This window comes from Cyprinodon variegatus, unplaced genomic scaffold (genome assembly GCF_000732505.1).
Source record: "Cyprinodon variegatus isolate N-32 unplaced genomic scaffold, C_variegatus-1.0 Scaffold456, whole genome shotgun sequence".
NCBI lineage: Eukaryota > Metazoa > Chordata > Actinopteri > Cyprinodontiformes > Cyprinodontidae > Cyprinodon > Cyprinodon variegatus.
Window position 1 is genome coordinate 501,481 of NW_015150909.1, and position 21,689 is coordinate 523,169.

Below are 21,689 nucleotides of genomic sequence, written 5' to 3' on the forward strand. Positions count from 1 at the left end.
GAGACTGTTGGGAATGAGAGCAACTCAACTACGAGGTGATATAATACGTAAGCTGATGGAGCAGGGGTGATGATGCTGATGCACATAATAGAAAGCAGTAGGCTGAATCCCAAACCATCCCCTAAGGACTAACCCTTAACTTTCAAGTGAAGTTACACTCGCAGCTGTGGAAGGTGCCTTGATTGAAGGTGGGAGGATATAAAAGAGAATGGGACGGGTGCTTCCCTCCAACGGAAAAGGAAAGCAGTCGTTGCTATGGCAACACAGTGACGTCCCACTGCGTGGCTGTAGCTCTTTGGTGCATGTTAACATAACATTTGCCCCCTTTCTTAAACCAAATGTATACGGCCAAATAAAACTATTTCAAAGAGCTTTTGGAATTAAATATTAACTTGTGATGTTCTGTCAGTGTGATGAAGAAGCAGAAAATATTTCCTCCGCTCAATTCCAGCTGATTCAGACTCACTATTTAAGGGCTGAACATTCCACTGGCCCTACCCAGTGCACATTAAGTGCCATCCCAAACATGGTTTGGGATGGCACTTAATGTGGCGGACCCACCACAGGAATGAGCAAACAGAGGGTAGTGCTCAGGGTTAGTGCTTAGGGGCCGGTTTGGGATTGGCTGTCTCCAACTTTCTGCAGCGTCAGTCACCACAGAACTCCAGTCTTCGTGGCCTTCAGATAAGCTTAGCAACAATTCATAGTGTTTCGTCGGATTCAGAGGAGTAAATCTTGCTACCACTGGACTATGGAGCAGTGAAGACATATCTTCTGGAATGACAGGTTTTCCATCTGGCAATCTGAAGGATTCGATCCCCAGATTCCCAGGTGAAAGTCAGGCAGACTCTGACCATTTAGCCAGAGGGATTTGCCATTGGCCAATCAGCTAAGGATCTTCACTGGAAGGCATACACTGTCACACATGCTACCGACTTTATGGGAAAAATTTGGGGATAGTCCTCTTCCCTTTCAACATGACAGAAGCCCAAAGCAACATCTATAAAGACTAGTATGTTAGAGCTTAGTGGGGATAAGCTGGAATGACCTGGAAAAACTAAGGGCCAATCCAAAGAGCCACTTTTCCATGAGCTAGACTAAGTAAAATATGTTTAGAACTGCAAACTATTACATGACTTTTTAATAAAATGTAACCTATTATTTTTGTTGAATCTCTGCCACAGGTAACCAATTGCCATTCTTGTTTCTGGAAGAATTCTCAAAGATTCTTCATGGTTTCCAGAAGAGCTGAAGAAGTTACAGCTGAAAAGGGTTGATCAGTCATACTGAACCCTACAGATTAGGAATGGGAGGTCATGTTGTATTTGATTGAAAACAAAGTGTTAGGGGATTGTTTAGCAGCCATATTGGGTTTTTATGTTGCATTTAGTTAAAAATAAACAACCCTCCTAATATCACAATGGTCTAGATAAACTGGATAAGGGAATCTCTGCACCAGGTGGAGGGGCTTAATTTTTTCAAAATCTGTTCTCTCAACAGCGTTTTTTTAAGGACATAAGTAAATCTCATGGTAGAAGCTCTTAAAAATTGATTTTCCCTTTTTTAAAAGAAGCGATTTTCAGCTGTTTGATGTTTAGGTGAATATGAAAATTAGTTAAAAACTATCAGATATTGTGTGGTTGTGTTTGACTTTTAATGATTAAAAACTTAAATCTTACCAATTTCATCTGAGTTGCTGCAATAATGTTGTCCTTCTCATTAAGATAGTTTTATTAATGAAAAAATGGCACTTTTAAAATTTCTTGTGATCTAACTATGTTCATACCTTATAATGTTAAAAAAAGCATCTGCTTTTGTATAGTATTTATTTATATAGAAATGTTTCTTTTGAAATATGTATCCTCCCCAACACAACTACCATTTCCTTGACCTTTTTTTAAATAAGCAGAAAATTCTGAGCCTGTTCTGATTAATGATAAACCCTGATAGACAGTTTATCTCTCCATTACTCACATAAGCCTCTAACTCAAACAATAAACCTGGTCACCAAGCTATGCTGCTGAGTGTAGCTATGAGGTAAAACGATGTTGAACTGACACCTTTTATTGCATTAAGGCATGATTCCATTTCCAAACCTCTTAAAAAAGTACAAATAAACACAAAGTTGACCAACAATAACTAATTACAATGAGAAAAATCCAGCTTGTTAATTCCAAACGTATTCCCTAAACCCATTATTTCATTTCTGATAAGATTTGAGAAAACAAACAGGTTGTAGTAAAAGAAATTGTACATAAAAGTAAACAGCAATGAGGAAAAATATACATCAGTTAATTAAAAAAAACAAAACAAAGAAGGCTTTTCTGATTAATCAGTAAAGAAACAACAGCAAACTGCATATTTTTCATCGACAAATTTGGCGTAAAATCATAAACAAATACCCACATTTACATATATTTATAAAAAACAGGGCTTTTCTGTAAGCATACTAGTACTAGCCAGTTTGAATTATTGCAGAGTGGAGATCAGTGAGCTAAAAGAGCCACTTGCAGCACGGTGTGCTTCCTGTTTATCAGCATCAGTGGTACAAAAGCAACACGACAACCAACTAAAACAAAACATCCTGATAAAAACCAGCCTGGTATCATTTTCAAACATCGTCCTATAAAAAGTGCATAATCTTTAATTTCATTTTCTGCTTTGCAACACAAATCAGGGGATAGATGTGATTCATCCTGCCTGCCAGGCCACATGCTATATACTTTACTGAATATATATTAAATCAGCTATGTTATAATGTCATGGATGACTGATTTTATGATATTTCTTACTGAATCTGAATTTATACATCTCAATTTAGCTTCATCTGTCATCATTACACATAAAAAGGACAACTTCTCTCAATGTTAGTAGAAAAGTCCATGCTAATGTAGCACAATAACATCCTGCCTGCTTTGCATCTCTCTAGAGAGTCCTTTGATGGAGGATCACTGTGTTTTGGTCCAGTTGCTTTGAAGACCAAAGACTCCGAAACAGCAAGGATCCACAGAACAATCAGGTCACTCATATTTCTTCTTCATTCCACCTCCAAACGTAATATTCATCCTAGTTTGTGCACGTAGCCACTTCTTTTCCATTGTTACTCCTTTATTGATTCTTCACATGAAAACCACATCAGATTAAGATCTCGTGGATCTTTATTTCACTGGCGTCTTCTGTCCAGCCACCTTAAATCAGTGAAAAAGAATCGCAATTTGCACCATTTTTTTTTTATGAAACACACTGCACTCCGTCATATTCAAGAGACAAAAACATGAACTGATCAGCCATGACAGTATGATTAGAGTAGCTCAGGTAGGATGAGGAACACTGTTCATCTATTTTCACAGCCCAGTCAAACGCCTCATATGACACCAAACCTCCCCCATGGGCCCAGGGCTTGAGTTGAGTGAGAGGCTGGTCATTTCAGCCTTTTGCCATTTTCTACCTGTGCACTTTTTTTACTCTTTGTTTACTACCAAAATAAGCTGATTTCCCCCTAACAATGGGTAACAACCAGTGATTACCTACTAGGAGAGGTTTTATAATTCAGCATTAAGCCTCATACTCTCAACACCCTCACTGTAAGTCTAAGTAAAAGTGTCAGATTATATAGGAAACTTCAGGTTGCTGGAGATGTTGAAAGCAGTTGTTGGGAAATCACATATAATTAATAGACACTGTGCATGTCAAAGATGTTGCATGCTTAAAAAAATGGTAAGTAATCTCAGGGCAAAATGTACATATGGATAAAGCTGGAGGTCTAGGAGGGTATTTCAGTCAGACAGATAATTCCCATTAATGCCACGTCTTCTACAGAGAACATGTGAGTGGTGTACTGTTTTTGCAATCAAGGTGAGTCCCTGCTGATCTGTCAGAAGCTGATGTAACCCATATTCAAGGCTTCATCCCTATTCTTTCCCCCCACACTGGTATTGTAAGACCCTGATCTCTAACCATTAAAATCATCTTAAAGTTGTAAACTAAGTGTTATTAAAAGAGTGAGCCCTGAGGGTATGCGCCTTCAGTGCCAGAAGCCTATATTACAGAAGATAAACGCAGCTTCCAAGTTGTTTTGTTTTATTTAAGGCTACCACAAAGTTAGCTTGAGTAGGAACACCACGACTCTGTCTCTGACATAGGTGCACATGTTGTACTGCTAGAGAGCCTTTTGGATTTACTATCTAAGAATGTCTGTAGACTGCAGGATTGTAATGGTGCGTAAAAATCTGTTAATCTTTGTAATTTTGAATTAAAACCACAAAGATTACTCTCAGACTGAGGTCTGCATTAAAACGCTTAAACTCAATTCCTCCATTGTATTCTTCTTCTGGTAATCTAACATAATTACTATTGTTAATATTGATACCATGAATCATTTTCTATAGAACCCACAGCAGGTAGACGGGTACTTTTACATCTTGGATAATATGTTTATGGAAAGATTATAAATATCTATGTAATAAGTTAGGATAAAGGATATAAGATTTCTTTTTTCTGACATACAGCCGTTCTTTGTTTTAGGATGGCTAGATGTCACGCATCTAATTTCAGATTATGAATAGAACTTTAGATTTGACTTGGACTCGTCCCTTTAAAGACTTGAGAAGGATCCTGTTCCATTTTTACCTTTTTATCATCATTTTATTATCATTTTTTATCCTTAAACCAGAGGACATACTTTTTATGCTGTAGTATTTTTTTTATGAATTATGAAGGTTATAATCAAAAAGCTACAGTATACTATTCATTAACTAAAAGTACTGGACTGCACCATTTCCCCATTGCTTTGCCTTCTGATTCCACCCTTAAAATATGACAGATTATGATTCTAGGCCTAGAACATTGTGACCAACCATTGACAGATAGTTTTCATTGGAGTCATAGCAACACATTTCCTTAAAGTAAAAAGCTAAGCTTAAAGTAAAAGGCAGAAATTTGTTTTAAATTGTAGGCTTCCATAACAGGACTGCACGGTGGCACAGTTTTTAGCACTGTTGCCTTGTAGCAAGAAGGTCCTGGTTTCTTTCTGCATGGAGTTTGCATGTCCCCCCATGCATGTGTGAGTTCTCTCTGGGTGCTTCGTTCCACAGCTCAAAAACATGACTGTTAGGTTGATTGGTGTCTCTAGATTGTCCGTGAGTGTGTCTGTGCATTGTTGTGTGTCCTCGTGTGTCTCTGACTGGCAACGTGTCCAGGGTATACCCCGCCTGTCGCCCGTAGACTGCTGGACATAGGCACCCTAACCCACTGTGACCCTGATGGTTATTAAAACAAGAACATAACGCTCCTAGGTGGATAACAAGTAACACAGGTTGGCTCAGAACAACCAACAGAGGGTTGTGCCCAAAATGGAGAAGGGAAATGGGTTACGAAATGGCAAAGATCTGGAATGACCAGTATGCAAAGAGACTTGACCTGTGAACATCTTGGTAATAAGATATGGGCATTTTTATAACTATTTATCTGTATAATTCACTAAAATAGATTACTCCAATGCCATTTAAACTGGTCTGCACTGGAAAAAGTAATTGGATAAAAGATTATTTGCTCATAGGCATGAAATGAAAATAAGTTGGAACAGTGAAGCACAATATGAAGCTACAGATGGAGCATTGACCAAAATGAGCCCTATTACGCCGCAGTGCATCACCTTGAAGTGATCAGAAGAAGACACCATCTATATCAGTTTATAGCTCAGATCCTGATCTGATTGGATAGAATTCCCAGTTCAAAGAACCTGTTCCCAGCAGGGACCAATGATCCACAGTCCATACTCTGTTTTTTTCTGTTTTCTTCATGAGCTAGTTCACAAGCAAAATGAGGTCCTTCTCAATTAGACTGCTATCCCTGATGCTATGGCTCATCAGTGTAGATAAATAATGCAGTGGATGTTGGAAGGTTTCAGAGGGAGATTAGATCTGTAGCTGGGTTACATTTCAGTTCATTTTATTCAGAGACAAAACCAGCAATTAAGCTCATCTAACTGACTGGATGATAAAGTATTTGGTTCATGTTGGTTAAAGTCTGAATTCACCTACAGCTCTCCACTCACTCCCATTGCTGCATCTCTGTGAAGAAGCCCTCGTAAAGACCAAAACCCTGATCCAGAGTCAGAGGAATGGCCTGCGGCTCTTCTTTAATCTCCTCCCACGGCTGCAGCATTGCCTCTCCCGGCTGCTCTGGGAAAAGCGTGGCGGACTCGTCGAACTGTTGCAGATGAAGATGTCCCTGCAGCAGCTGATCTTGCTCCAGCTGTTGCTGCCTCTGCGACGGCTGCTGCAGCTGAGGCACACCGAGTTCTCCTATGTTGATGGAGTTCTCCATGGAAGCGCCGCTCAGCTCCAGGTAACTGTAGGACTGGTAATGGTTCATGTCTCCGGTTGCACACCACCTCCCCAGGCCTGCTGCGTACTGCCTCCCATGCATGGAGACCTCCATCTCACAGCCCAGGGAGCTCAGCGCCGTGTTGATATCCAAATCCTCAAAGGTGCTACAGCTGCCGTCGAGAACATCATCGAACACAGACGCCAGGTCAAAGTCCCCCTTCAGGCTGTCTGCTTTATTAGCTTCCATGGCTAAAAGAGGGGAATCTGTAGATCTCATTAGTTTGCTATGGTCTTTAGAGGACAGGTGCTTCCTTTTATTGCCCACCACCTGATACGGACAGGTGTTCTGGCTGCTGTGATAGCCTTGAACCAGCTTGTTCTGTCTTTGTGCTGCACTGCTGCTGCTGTAGTGGTTGGCGGACATCCTCCTGCGTTTGAAGATACCGTTGACAAACATGTCCGCGTACTGAGGATCGATCTGCCAGAAGCCCCCCTTCCCAGGCTCGTCTTTCTGTCTGGGGACCTTCTTGAAACACTTGTTGAGGGACAGGTTGTGACGAATCGAGTTCTGCACCAGAAAGAAAACAAAAATAGGAAAAAACACATTCAACATGGTCACAGACACAAGTAACAATCAGTCATGCGAAAACACAAAAAAAAAGTCAATTTTTTCAGTAGACAGCGGAGTGGGCGTTGGGGATATTGTTGTTGTTTGTATAGGGAAGCAAATGTACCTAATGAGGCTTTCTAGTAACAGGCGGCTCGGAGCATTTCAAACATGATCAGCTGTGCTTAGCTGCCAGCTCTCTCAGGAGCCCTCATTAAGACATATGTACACACACACACACAAAACACATCCACACATACAAATGCTTCCTCCAGCCACTGTCCCCTCATCCCCACCTATGTAAACTCAAAGAAGAGGCCATATAAAAAGTCTGGGTGACCCCAAAAACTTCCAACATTAGCTTATATAAGTAATATATTATCTTACTTTTATCTGACTGGCCAATAGACCAATCTGAGGTTATATGATTCTTGGTTAAATTGTCTTGACCAAGGAAAACTTGTCAAAACTTGCCCTCGTGGGTCAATTCTTCTCTTGCGTCTGTTACAGTTTTAAAATTTTGGTGTTTCGATCTACCATCCTTTTATTCTGTTAGTGAAAATATATTTTTTTATTATTTTGCTGCAAATAGGTTTGGGCTTTAACTAGGCCATTGTAACCCACAAAGCTGTTGTGATCTAACCCATTCACTGTATTTCTGTTTGGATGCTAGTTGACCTGCTGAAAGGTGAAACTGTCCCAATCTCAGGTTGTTTTTCTACATTCCTTCAATTCTGATTGGCTTCCCTCCCCACAGCATGATGATGCCACCCCCATGTTTCACCATGGACACAGTATATTCAGTATATTCTGATCCTTTGATATCCTCTGACATGGAAGCTGGCTCAGAGCTCGTCTGCCTGGCTGTGTGTTTCCTGGACTTTCGCCTTTTACAGCTGCTTTTTGTATCTCGGTTTCTGTCTCCTTGAACCCCAGTCAGCCTCAAACCCCAGATGGCCGCTCACACTGAGCCGGGTTCTGCTGGAGGTTTCTTCCTGTTAAAAGGGAGTTTTTCCTCTCCACTGTCGCTACAGTCATGCTTAGTGTGAGGGATTGCCTTCAAGTCAATGAGCCGATGCAATCAACTGGTTTTCCTTAGATAGAAAATGTTGAATCAATTTGACTGTATGATCTGGTGAACTGTGAAGTGCCTTGAGATTACATGTGTTGTGAATTTGAAATGGAAATAAACTGAATTGAATCTTCTGTCAAATTTTTTTTATTTTCATGAAGGACAAATGTTTTTCATTTTTATTTTACTTTCACCTACCCTCACAAAAAAGACCAAATTTCACCTGAGCTGTGAATATTTAAGTTACTGAACTCTTTACAGCTTCTGTGATTTATATTTTATTTTTCTAAGAACTTTGAAAACCCCATAAGACTTTCCTATGACTTGATGATGATTTGCTGCTTTGTCACCTATACAAAATAAAAAAAATAAATAAAAAAGTTTTAGCACCTGTTCATTTTACCTGTTCAAATAAAGAAAAGATCTGCTTGTTGTCCTGGACTCCTAACATTGCGTGTGTGTGTGATGGTGACACTGGAGTCAATTGCTAAGCCTCCCCCACCTTAACTCAGCATTGTCAGACTCATTAATTATAAACAGACTCCTATCCGGGCTCGGTTACCTGCCAGCTGGGTTCTGCGTGTCTGTAGTAGCAGAAATTCTCCGTTATCCAGTTATAGATGGTGGATAAAGTCACTTTAGGTTGTTTGCTGGCCTGCATGGCCATGCAGATGAGAGAGGCGTAGGAATATGGAGGCTTGACCTTAGGGTTTGTTTTGTAATCCACCTCTACCAGCGGGCTCGCTTGGACCTGGATCTGTGGATGTGGATAGGATGATGTTGGGTGGGCGCAGCTGGGGAACCGCGGTGGTGCAGCGGTGGTTTCACTGCCAGAGGTGACAGGGCTGCCGGGGTACAGCGCCATCCCGGCGGCGGCTGTATCCCCAGCAGGTGGGCTGGATGGTGAGTCGGTCCCGGCTCTAGGGAAGCGTTTGAAGAAGAGCTGGTGCTGGGAGGATGAGCAGTCCGGGCCGGGTCCAACCATCCGCTCCGGGTCCGCGCTGAGGATGGAGAAATTCTGCAGCCAGTGGAGGCTGGTCAGGCTGTCATCCAGGGGGGCAGAGTCAGAGCCGCCGGCCTGATCCTCCGGGAACGCAGCCAGCCATTTCTCCTTAAACTTGTTGGCAATGTCAGGACTCGATAAAACGGGCATTCTGGCTTTATACAAAGGACCGGACAGGTCTTACTGACGCATTTAAAGTTTGGGTTCACTGATTCAAGTGGAAAAATAAAAATAAAAGCAGTTAAATACGAGAACACAAAATCTAAAGTTGTCCAACAAACAAAAGCGCCTCTGATTGAAATCCCCGCAAAAAGGATGCGTAAATTCTCTACCCCTGGTGCTCAGCTGGGGAGGATGCTGTGAATGCACCTGTTGCAGTGGGTTCCTGCCTCACTCTCTCTCTCTGAGGGATCAGTGGCGCTCCTCTGTGCGCAACAAGTCGGTGGGGGAGGGAGAGGAGCATCCAGCGCGCACGGAGCTCCAGAAAAAGGACAATTAGCTGAAAGCAAAGCGGGGTTTGAGTCATCCAGACGGGCAGCTCTATGGGCTGGATGTAGAAGAGCAAAAGATGTGAGGTTTTGAAAAGGTTGAAAAGAATACAATTTCTCATTAAGCCCAAGAGACTGCCCACCGTCTCTTTAAATACCCGAGGGGGGGTTGCTGATTGGCTGCGCAGATATTTCATTTTTAGCCCCAACCTTCTTCCAACACCCCCACCTCTCCCTGTAGGCCTGCAGATGTTGAACTCTCCCACTCAGATGAGTGGAAAAGAGTGCAGCCATAAGAACAAACACCTAATGCCTGAAACAAGTTAAATGTGACCTTTGCTGCGCGCGTAATGGCTCCAAGACGCGCTAAAAGAAAAAGGCGCCGTGCGTCCCGCTCTGCACTAACTCTTTAGTGTCACCTCATTTAATAAAATGCATTAAAAAAAAAACTCGTTTTCACATTTTGTCACCTTAATGTGCAAAAGTTTGCACTGTTCTATTTCCAAAACAGTTTGAGAACTTATTTTTCTCTCAACAGACAAGCAATTATGGGTCAGATAAATTTCAGTATAAAGGTCCTGGTTGGAATTAGAAAAAGGGGAAAAAAAAATATCAAGGATGGGTGACATGTTTTATTTGAACATATTCCTTTAATACCGACTTTTTTTGTTAAATGATGAGGGTAATTTGTTTTATTTTTATTTCAAATGATGATGATGATGATTATGATGTGATTATTATTATTATTATTATTATTATTATTATTATTATTATTATTATTATTATTATTATTTACAATCATCCCGTTAAAACATGAATTTAAAAAATCCCACCAAAAAAGAAAAAAAAACTTACCGGTACCTAACTTTATCAACCAAAACTTTTTAATTCATCCATTACTCCTCGACTAAAATAGAAATGGTGCAAAAAACACCATAATTATGTCTAACTCTCTTTATTTTTACATTACATAAGCGCCACAAACTTTATGTCTAAATGGATTAAAGTTGCAAAAATCAACTTTTCGTTTGTAACCAAATTATATCATTTTCTGTTGTTGTTCAACGCAAAAAAAAAAAAAAAATTACAAAAAACAATAAATATTGATTTTCATTATGTCAGTAATAATAGTAAATAAATGAGGATTTTCTAAGATCTTAAGATAGTCATAAAAACCAGGAAGGGGTGATTTTGGTTTGCACAAGTTGATCACACTATAAAAAGAACACTGCCATCATGTGGATTATTTCTGCAGTTCAACTTCCTTATCGATGTAGATGTTCTGCTTTTAAGTGTCAATTAAATGTGTGCAATAAAGATCCTTTATGAGAAGATTTACTAATCAGGGTCTGATCACATTTTCTGTCAAGCATCTGATTATCTACATTTAAAATGTGTGGAGATAATGGCTGAGAAAAATGTGACTCTAACAACACATTTCCAGTGCAATCTTATTCACAATACATTCAATTGTCTAAAGTTAGTGACCTTCCTCCCATTTAATCACTTGTGATTATTGGGGACACTGTAGTTTTAGGGTCTAGACATATATACTCCCAACTTTAGCATGATGCCATGTTTCAAAGGGTTTCGAACCATTATTTCTCACGTGGAGCAGCTTTTTATTGTTTTTTTTTATTTTATTTAACTTATTTTATTTACATTAGATTTTCTATTCTATTTTCTATTCTAGTTTACATTAGGGTGAGTGGCGGCCTCGTGGCATAGAGAGCATAGAGCTTGGAATCCTGGGGTTCTGAGTTGGAGCCCCACTCCCACAGACTGCCACTCTGGGTCCCTGAGCAAGACAATTAATGCCACACTGCTCCCCGGGCGCTGCACAATGCCAGCCCACAGCTCCCCAAGGGGATGGGTTACATGCAGAGAATTTATTTCGTTGCTCTGTACTTGTAACATGGTAATGACAATAAAGCTGAATTCTATTCTATTCTATTCACTCCCACAGACTGCCAATCTGGCTCTCTGAGCAAGACCCTCAACCCCACACTGCATGGTGGGAGCCCACTGCTCCCAAGGGGATGGGTTAAATGCAGAGTTAAATTTCTCCAATGTGAGATCAATAAAATTGTATTGTTATAGATTGTATTTTATTTATGTTTGGACTCATGATGTGAAAAGTATCCCAAAAATATTGTTTCCTCACATAGGCATCAAGCCAAATTGCTGCTAATGTTAAAGATTTTAGTTAAGAGATAGCAATTAGGAATAAGATGTCATGTGCAGAAAGGGGTTGGAGTGGGGTAAGTCTGACAATGTGTGGTGGGTACTTTTGAGTATTAAAATTTGTTACAATCAGCATATAAGTAGTTAAATTATTGATATAAAAAAACTAGAAATGTGATGGGACAGATATCTCTCTCTCAAATCCTATGCTGTATGATATTAAAGGGCTGCCAAAGTGTCAAACTGACCATAAAAACTGACCATTTTTTGCACCATGTTTTTTCTCCAACAATGCTATCCCTTGAATCACCAGCAGGTGTCTCTGCTTCCCATCTGTATTTCCACCCGCCGGCCATGCACTAGAAAGCTAGAAACTACAATGTTTACAATTTACGCTTACCCACAATCCTAAGCGGCACACGTTGAAGACTTTTCTTTTTTTAGTGTGGTAAACACATCCTTTACAAGAAAATGTCGTTAATAAGCGGAAGTATTTCCTGTCTCCCACCATCTGTATTTCTATAATAAAGAACCAATATAGGATTATATAACCTCACATCTTTGAGTCATTAAGTTAGTTTTAGACAGATGAAACGCAACAAAAAAAAAAAATCTAAAACCCATTTCTTAAGAAAAAAAGGATATGTATGTTTACCAACTGCATTTTTTTTTATTGTTAGAAACCCTTTTAAATTTGGACAAAGCCAATAGGTGTTTATTGTGATATTTCACTAAATCAAACAATGTCCCTCCCATCAAACCCGTTTGATATGAGCGGAAACAAAAAGAAGAACTGCGGATGTGTGCGGTTGAAGCCTCGAAGCAGACCGCACTGACATGTGTGCGCACTGCAGTTTTCAAGGGATCCACGCAAAGAGTAGCTGGCACGACGCTGCCATCACCACTTTGGATGTACTTAATTTAACTCTGGCCCATGTTATTGGTGATGGTGGACTTGTTTACCATATTTGGCAAGCGAGTGCCACAGCGCGCGTGGGAATTGGATGAGAAAGGCCGTCATTCACAAAAGTCAACCCTCTGGGTCTTCTACAAACAAAGCGCACGGTCACGGGATTTGTAGTCCAAAACAAACGCATATCCATTCGGAGCGGGTACCTTTCGAGGTGGTTTCTGACCCCTATACGTTTAATGATGTTAAGTAATCTTAGTCTTATAACTAAGCTATTTTAGTTTGGGTTTAGGCGTGAACTTTTTACCCCACAGCAATCTGTTTAAAACAGAAGCGCCTACAATTCCCTAGAGCGGATGCTCCTACTTGATTGGCTGGTTCGATCTGTCAATCAAGCGCCGTTCCTTCCTCTACCGCTCCTACAGTAAATATTTGTGTTTGCTCAACCGGCTGTAATGGTGGATGAGTGAGGTAGAGTGAGACGGAACACAACAAAAGAGAGAAGATAGAGGAGAAATAAGCCCAGAACGACGGAAAGTCTGCCTCAGAAGCCAGCTGCGGCGAGTTTTTTAAGCAGGAAACGGACGCGCATCGGTGGAAAAATGGATGAACTCAAACACCAAGTCATGATTAACCAGTTCGTCCTGACGGCGGGTTGTGCGGCAGACCAAGCGAAACAGCTCCTGCAAGCGGCACATTGGCAGTTTGAGGTAAAAAGACGAAAAAAAGAGAGGAAAAAAATAATAATAAAAAAGCTGAGTTAGCATCACGCGCTAAGCTAATGTTTATGCTAGTTTCCTAACGGCTGCCCTGCCTGCCACTGTCGACACCTGAAAAAAAAAAAACATTTTGTACTTAAACAAAACGCGACTCTTCTTTTTTTCTTTCCTTCAGCAAATTTAACAGGGACGGCTCATTTCATCGTTGCTTCGTTTAGGAAAAGGAAACCAATATACAGAACAATAATATAACACACAAGGTTAAGGCACATCCAATTAGACTTTACCCGAGATTAAATACTGTAATCCGACACATGACAGCAGCTCACAGGCGAAGCCAGGGTACTATTATGCAATAATGCTGTACAGACTGGCCTACAAATGAGAACTCTGATGCTTTGTATTAACCATTTTGTTTTTACCAGTTTAGGATAATTTACTTATTTACACTCTGCCAAACGACGTCCAAAAAAAAAAGAAGAAAATTAACGCATATAAACTGCTGTGCTGTTGTCTTTTCTTTCTTTTAGACTGCCCTCAGTGCCTTTTTTCAAGAAACAAATATTCCATATGGCCATCATCATCAAATGGTGAGTGAAGATAAAAGAAAAAAGGAGAAAAAAAAGGATTTTACTCTCTTTGTTTGTGTTCATCAAATCGTTCCAACCTATTTTTCTCATTGAGATGGGCTGTCCTGTGCTTTAGTCTGTTGTTATGGGGCGATAGAAACCATAGAGGAGGAAGGAGACGATGTTGTACTAACAATAACAAAGCACATGTCCGCCATGTTGTGAGCTTCCAGAAATAAACACAGAGCCAGGCATGCAGCTCCAGCAGCAGCCACACTGCACACACAGAGGGAGGGAGGGGGGGAGAGACACTGTGTACATTCAGAGGTGTCAACAGTGAAGGATTATTTTTCTCCAACCTCAATTACGTTAATAGAATCAAAATATACGGAATGCAAAACGCAGTTACTTGCATAAAAATCTCTCTATAGGATATACAAAAATGCTTCTGTTAAGCCTTTTATGTTGATCCTCTCTGTATTGAAAGGTGTTTTTATTTTTAAATAAAGGCTAATTTTGAAAAGCTTGGCTGATTAAATGCTAATTGAACAAGTTCACAAACTAAATACGGTAGAAAATTTCAGTTTCATTCTTTTCAGCATTAATTATTTATATCTTCCCAATTTAATAGGCCATATCAGGCCTCATTTTTGTTTTTGTTATTGTGTTTTTTGGATTTTTATTTGGAGCCTTTTTTGCAGATTAGGAAAAAAAATATTGTATTTGTGTATTTCTTAGCATTGGTGATTAGAATTGAGCTTTTTAAGATGAGTCGCCAAACTGTTAATAAGAATAATGTGTATGTGAGATTTAAGATTTTGCTTTTGAGGCAGAGGAAAAACCTTTGATATCAGGTTCCAAACTGTTTTAAGGTTTAGGAAAAAATTTTTGTAAGGAAGGATTATTTTTTATTTTGTAATTTGGTTTCTTGATCCTTCATAAGTCCAAAGACAGCAGTAACATGACTAGCCTGTGGCACGATGGTACATTTTACTTTCTCAAATACAGAGTTTTGCTCAAGCTCTGATGTTTTGACATTAAAAAGTAAAAAAAAAAAAACAAAAAAAAAAACAATAAGAAGCTTTTATTCAGTCATAAGATTTCCACTAAACCCCCTGTTTCACAAACATAAAGACAGGAATTCATGTTTAAATAAAAAAAATAAATAAATTTATGTATTTATTTCTTCTATTTATGAACTGTTTTTTTTTTTTGTTACAGTGGAAGTTTTTACACCTCGCCTTTACCAATTTGGTTTTAAGAAAGCAAAAGTGTTTTATACGATGCTTCACCAGAACATGCAGCTTCCTCATTTATGTCCCAATAAATGTATTCAAACCTAGCCTAGCCTTTAGATGTTAGTGAACACCTGTTATGTTGATGGTGTCCGTGTAGTGGGGCATGGTGTTACCGTGGCATCCAGCTCTGTTTGGCTCTCTGCTCTGAGTACGTTTAATCGGACGTACAGGGAGTGGCAGTGGACCATCATCTGCTGTAAGCGTCAGTGTAAAATATGGGGGGAAAAAACCCGTTAAGGAAAACCCTGAATCATTTCACCAAGCTAACAGATTATAGGATGTTAGAACTTGAACTGGATTCCAATCATTGAATTCTAACTTGCAGTGTGTTTTTCCACCTGGTTAGATTTCTAGGTTGCAGCTGGTATAGCTCTGTTTTTATGTGCAGGCATTCAGTCGGCCTCTCATTGGAAGGACCACCCAGAGGTTTTTGATAGATCTGCGAAGATCTAAAGCTCAGTGCTTAAATCTCCCTGGGTGAGTTCCTGGAGAGTCAAACTGCTGTTGTTCAGCTCTGACTTATTCAGTTCTCTGTACTTTTGGGTTTTATCAAACGTTTAGCTTGTAACTCGTAAAAAGGGGGTCTTATTGGTCCCCTTTTAAAAGGCAGTGTTAAATCACCAGCAACTTTATAGTACAAACCAGACTATTGAATTCCAGCAAACATTACTGCATTTGTCACTTTAGTAGGCCGGATGTGCAGCTATCACTGCATGTCTGGTCACAAAGCAAAGCTGTTGTCTCTTTCATTATCTACGGTGAATTGCTCCGATAAGAGAGGCTCAGAGAGCTTTTATCTGTCGAGCATCTGAAAAACACAACTAAGATTCACAGGATTTAGCTATTTAAGGCCCCTTGTGTGTCTTTCTGTGTTCATTCAGTGAGTGGCTTTTCGCTTTAACAGAGCAACTGACCCATTCCTGCATAGTACATGCTGTTTTCTCCTGAGGCAAAACATTACAAATGGAGAAAAACATAAAAAAAAAACACATAATATTTTTTGTTTGATAAGTACGTATTTTTCAGCCTACTTCAGTTTTTTAGGATAAAAAGGAGCGAATGAAACAAAATACAAACCAGTTTCTATTGCATAGGGAGTCCTTTTTATTTCAATTGAATAAATGAATATCTTTCTCATCACAAGTTGAGAAAATCTGTTGGGGAAAAAAAACAGAGAATCTCTCGAGTTTCTTGAGAGGATAAAAACGGAGAGCTGTCACATGATACAGCAGGACGTACAGTACGAGAGCCGTCCTGCGAGACTCACCTGGGCTTGAGTAACGCAGAGATTAAGCAAACACACGGCCGATGAAGGTTATGAAACATGAGCATTATTCAGTCTTTTCACAGCAGCTTCTATCTGCAGTGCATCAGATTTTGTTTGCCTCTGTAATTATCAGGCTCATATTTAACTATTATTCTCTGTATGTTCAGGCAGCTTAGGCAAACAGAGCCACTTCGAATTAGGAAGCAGTGTATATGCAATTTAAAGGTATAGTAGAGGGTTTTTCTGAATTTTTGAAACACGTGCAATAGCATGCATGAGACCATTTCTCCTCATGCACTCTCTGTTTAAAAGTTGCTGTTTGCATCAATCAGACAGGCTTACTTTCCAAAAGAATGTTTGCAATTTTTCCACTATGTCAGACTCACCACCGGTAAGTGAAAATGGGGACGAGCATGTAGGATGGCCTTATGTAAACATATCACCAGAATGATTGACAATTAGGAGGACCAATTATTTAGAGGATCCACCTGAAAAAAAAAGAAGATCCTCAACTATACCTTTAAGTGTAGCATATTATCCTGAAGACATAGATTGTGTTAAATCCTGTAGTTCCTGGTTTGTGTGAGTTTGTCGCTCCCACCAGTATGGAAATCAGCAGTCTGCACCAGGAACAGGGACTCTCCATTCCACACGTCTCCAAACATTAGTGGTTAGTTTTTGCAGCCATTTCTCTAAAGATAGTAAAATGTCTAATTTAAAATAAATCTTATGTTCTACTCAAAAGTGGCCACCTCCTCCCCACCACCCTAATGGTTAGCTTTTCTTATAGGTTCCCATCAGCTCTCTGGCTGTGCTACTCCCAAAACCTCAATATTCAAGGCAGAATTAATTTCTCTGTTAAAATAAAGGACTTCAAAGCTAAATATGAATAATATTCTGGCTTAAATGTATTTAAAACCTCGCCAAATGTTACAATAAGCTTGCAACTGCAGCATTGAAAACGGGGACATTGTTAGATGTATATTGTAGCTTGCAGGAAAGTCATAGTGGGCTGGGTTGCCTTACTGTGTTTGGTCACTTATTCAGTGTTTCTGAACAGTATTTCTTAAAACAAAAAGGGATTTTTTTTATTCTGTTATTGTTTTGGTTTAAGACTAAAAATATAAACAATATGCAAATAATGTAAAGGTTTGTATTTTGAAGGGGTGTCCCGATGCAACTTTTTTTTATTTCCGATAAGATACTGATATTGTATCTTTGAGAATTGTCTGAAACCAATAAATCCCCCCATACAACATTAGTATGAATGGTATAGGCTTTTATTACTTTGTTTTTTGGCTAATATTGGACTGATATCTATATTAATGTTGGATTGGGACACCGCTACTTCTGAGAACTAAATTCTTTAATTAAATTCCTATTTTCAATGTATGTTTATATGCAGAAGTCAGGGTTTAAATCAAACAGAGGAAATAAACTATAGTATTATCACTTTTTTTATCAAAGCACCCATCCTCAAACCTTTATCTGGTTATCGCTAAACCCAAACAAAGTGAATCAGAGTGAACGTTGTTGGTTGATGTTTATACCAAACATATCGGCAGACTTTCCAGGAGTTGGCCTGCTGATCAAGAACCAGTTCCATTCAGTGTTTGATTGAATAATTAATCTCTAACGACAGGGTGTGTGTGTGGATACAACAGAACCGCTGATTTCCTCAACCCAAGCCAAAAATATCCTAAAGGCATACAGTTTAAGAGCAGGTGTGGAAAATCTGACATCAAATAGTGACTAAAACATAAAATGATATGTTTGGGTAATGTATCTCCTGACACCAGAGCAGAGGACTGTCCCATTAGTCTTTACCAGCAGGCAGTACCTCCCTCATCACCTCAGCAGTAAGTCGAAGTGGGGGGGCTTCCTTGCAGCTCCTGATACGCCTCACTTTAATTTGGAGCTTCTATTTGGAGCTCCATGGCTCCGAACACCAGATCAGGCCGAGTTATCAGCCAAGCTCTGATAATGAGTCAGAATGCAGAACATCTACGTGTTGCTATTGATGCAATCTTGCATAACTACAATCACATTCCTTCTGTTGTTCTGTGTACGCCTGAATGTTTGTTTATTTCTCTACCAACCTGCATTCCAAGCTCATGTAGTGTGGGCGTTTAATGAGTCCGAGCCGTGCTGCAGCCCCTCTGCAGCTTACCGGACCTCGCCGTGCTTCACTATACAGAACTAATCTACTTTGCTCTTACCCATAACACTCTATCTCTCTCACCCTCTATCTCTCCCTTCCCCCAGGCCGTCTAAACATGAAGCAATATTGCGGCTGTAAATGGCTGTTGCATCAGTGTTTAGTGTCACAACAAACTGAACTCATCCTTGGGATTTGCTGTTTTTGGCTGGAAGCCTGGGCCCTGTACCCAGGGGCCCCTGGCAGTTTTTGGCATCATGGCAGGTTTCGATGTCATGTAGGTCAGTTGGTTTGTAGTCGCTGTTCAGAGAGCCACTCTCTGCTTTTGTTTTTTGGAGACCAAAGAGACTCGGTGAGCCTGGCTGCCTTTTTAGGTCTATATTTGGCATCAGAAGTGCTGTTGTTTTTAGCCTCTTCCATCTGAACACAATCACTGGTTAATGCATGATTATAGGAACAGGCTCTAGTCTTCATCCTCATCATAGATGACAAATAACCTTCCTGACTTGGAGCTATAGTAAAATATTAGAGGCAGTGGCGTCACTCATCCAGTCTTGTTTAAAACTGGAGCTAATTTTCAGTCTGAGGCTAAAGTCAGCCTTTTCTCTGCAGATATCGTTTTCAGTTGGTCTTAACGCCACATTTGGACGGAGGAGATAAACCTCCAGGCTGCGTTCAGCAGATTGATCGTTGTGTGTTTGTGTGATGTAGCTTGAATCGGTTTCCCATGATAGACACTCAGGCCATAATCACAATCCAACCTCCTCTGTGTTTTCTGCAGCCCCACCCTGTCAACTCCCAGGTTTATTTACCACACACACACACACAGACACGCGCGTTGCCCATACCAACACCGCAGCCACAACACATTCCTACAGGATGTGACGCTCCCTCCCATCCAAAATACACTCCTTAGCGATAGAAGGCCAAGCTCTCTCTTTAGCCCTTCTGTTTTCTTCCCGCTGCTTGTGGTTTTCCTGACTCATATGCATGAAGAAGAAGTATTCATACACCTTTTAAGTCTTTTAACATGATGTTTTAAGCACTCTTCCTTGTATTTGTTCTACCATGAGAATTCAACGCAGAGAAGAACATTGTGAAGTAAAAGGAAAATCAAAAGTGATTTCGTTGAGTGATACATCTTCCGGTTGAATTTAGGGTTTTGTTTTAATTTATTTTTTCTTGCGTTCCTCAATATAAGAATAAAACTGTAAAAAAAATCAGCAGCACATTTTAATCAGTTTGACTGGTGTCAAAATAATCAGCCTAAAAAAAACTGTATCAGTCGATTTGCAGTTTCTACTGCTGGGAGGATTTGAAAAGGTTTCCCAGAGGGAAATCTTTTTTTCTTTTTTCAGATTTGCCAGCCTCCATTGTCAATCCACAGTATGACTTAATAGGGGCTCCTTTTTAAGCAGCGATTGGTTGTAGGCATGTCGTTGAGTTTGTTCTAGATGGAAAACCAATCCCATTTTCAATGGATTGTTATGCAGTCTAACTGCAGCTGTGTTTTTTCTTGCTTCAGAGTCTCTTTAGCACGTTACAGAACAGCCAGCACCCTGAGGAGCGAGGAACCCAGCAGACTGGCCAGGGAGGAAGTTCTGGTTCAGATTAAAGAAAAAGTTGGTTCTTAAAACCACCATCCAAGCTTCTAGAGCTTTGTTCAATTCATCATCTAAACACAAAGGCAGGATGGAGCAACTGTACATATACAAAGATACACATTATTAAAGCCCATGCTGTAAATTTAGCTTTTCTTGGAAACTTTAGCTATTTTCAATCTTTGCTGATCAAACTTGTTCAGCAAAGTCCTGGACTTTGATGGCAGCATTTCCATGTTAAGACTTTTCTCCATGTAATTTAAACTGGATGAATCTTCCTGTGACCTCAGAGCAGGAAGTAGTTCAGCTGGATGACTTCGACTGCCGTCTGGGAACATGTTACTCTATCATGTGACTAAGCCGAGAGGAACGCAAAACAAACCACAAAGCTTCCTTTTCATGTGTGTTGTTTTTGTCAGAGCAGCTGCTTTTAGACAAAATCTGTAGAGTTTTGGCTGGAAAACCATTTCTACAAAGCTAAGACAAGGCTCAACTTCTTCCACGCCATTATATTTTGAGGTATTGTGATACTTTGTTATACAGTATTATAGTTTCTCCACAGAAATATAAAGAAGTTGGGCTTAAATTAGTTTATAGTTTCTGCACAAAAACTGTCCATTGAAAGAAAAGATCCTGGTTAAACCTAAAGTTAGGGCTGCTGTCCGGCTCTGACCGCTCGGGCAGAGTCTGTTTGAAGCAAAGTACAGGGGACCGCTGCTGCTGGGTGGTGATAAAAGGAGGTGAAAGGCAGGAGGAGAGAAGGAGGACGGTTCAGTCTGTGCAGCTTTAATGCGTCTCTGTTTAGGGAGGTGTTTTTGGTTACTGCAAACAGTGGGTTTGGGTGTCCAGGCGTGGCTTCGTCAAAAGGATTTCTAGAAATCCTGACTTTTCTCATCTCCATGAGAAATGTGTGTTGAAGCAGCAGAGCAGGGCTATAATTACCTTCATAAATCCCAACATGATGACACAGACAAGTGTCTGCTTCCATTTCTGTCTTACATCTTAATCTTTTATTCCATTTTGCTGCTTTTTTTCTTTTTTTAGCTAGGAGACACATTAGTGTGTTTCCTCAGCTACAGGAGAAATGTGATCACCTCTGCTCCGATCCATCCTACAGACGTTTTTGATTATCTTTCTCTTCTGTTTGTAAACGTCAAAGATTTCTGACTAAATCATGTCTGGATCTGTTGATGTTGTAAATGGCCGTGCATGCAGCTGTGAGTGTGTGTTTGTACCCATGTGTCATACAGCCATGCCAGGCATTCAACCACATCTGAAGGGGCTTGGCCTGCGCTCCCTGCATGTTCCAGCATGTTGCTCTGCATGTTTCCAGGAGCACGGCTTCCCAGAACTCTAACCGCACACCAAGGAGACTGCACAGACACACACACACACATGCAGGCAGCCAGAGAAACTTTGGCTGAAGCGCTTCAGGGAACAAGACTCCATGTGGGATGGCTGCATAGACCAGATGTGTTTATGAG

General features: G+C 40.2%; 2 protein-coding genes across 2 annotated transcripts in view; one reads left to right on the forward strand and one right to left on the reverse strand.

The window, feature by feature from the left end:
• Positions 1-5,420: 5,420 nt before the first annotated feature.
• LOC107093972 (forkhead box protein J1-B-like) lies at positions 5,421-9,567 on the reverse strand. Its single transcript, XM_015389352.1, has 2 exons — positions 8,571-9,567; positions 5,421-6,897 (listed from the first exon to the last, which is right to left on the reverse strand). The coding sequence occupies exons 1-2, from the start codon at positions 9,159-9,161 to the stop codon at positions 6,052-6,054; spliced, it is 1,437 nt and encodes a 478-aa protein (XP_015244838.1). The 5' UTR covers positions 9,162-9,567; the 3' UTR covers positions 5,421-6,051.
• A 3,442-nt stretch (positions 9,568-13,009) lies between these two features.
• ubald1 (UBA-like domain containing 1) overlaps positions 13,010-21,689 on the forward strand; it is an 18,687-nt gene continuing 10,007 nt past the window's right edge. Inside the window, exons 1-2 of the mRNA XM_015389385.1 lie at positions 13,010-13,303; positions 13,843-13,902. Coding sequence (XP_015244871.1) covers positions 13,196-13,303; positions 13,843-13,902 — 168 coding nt within the window. The 5' untranslated portion in view covers positions 13,010-13,195. The remainder of the gene's footprint in view (positions 13,304-13,842; positions 13,903-21,689) is intronic.

What these genes read in the sequence shown, in the direction of transcription:
- LOC107093972 (XM_015389352.1), bottom strand. Translation starts at nt 9,161, where the DNA reads ATGCCCGTTTTATCGAGTCCTGACATTGCCAACAAGTTTAAGGAGAAA. An exon ending in ACGCAGAACCCAGCTGGCAG is followed by an intron (nt 6,898 to 8,570) that starts GTAACCGAGCCC and finishes TTTCTGGTGCAG; the next exon opens with AACTCGATTCGTCACAACCT.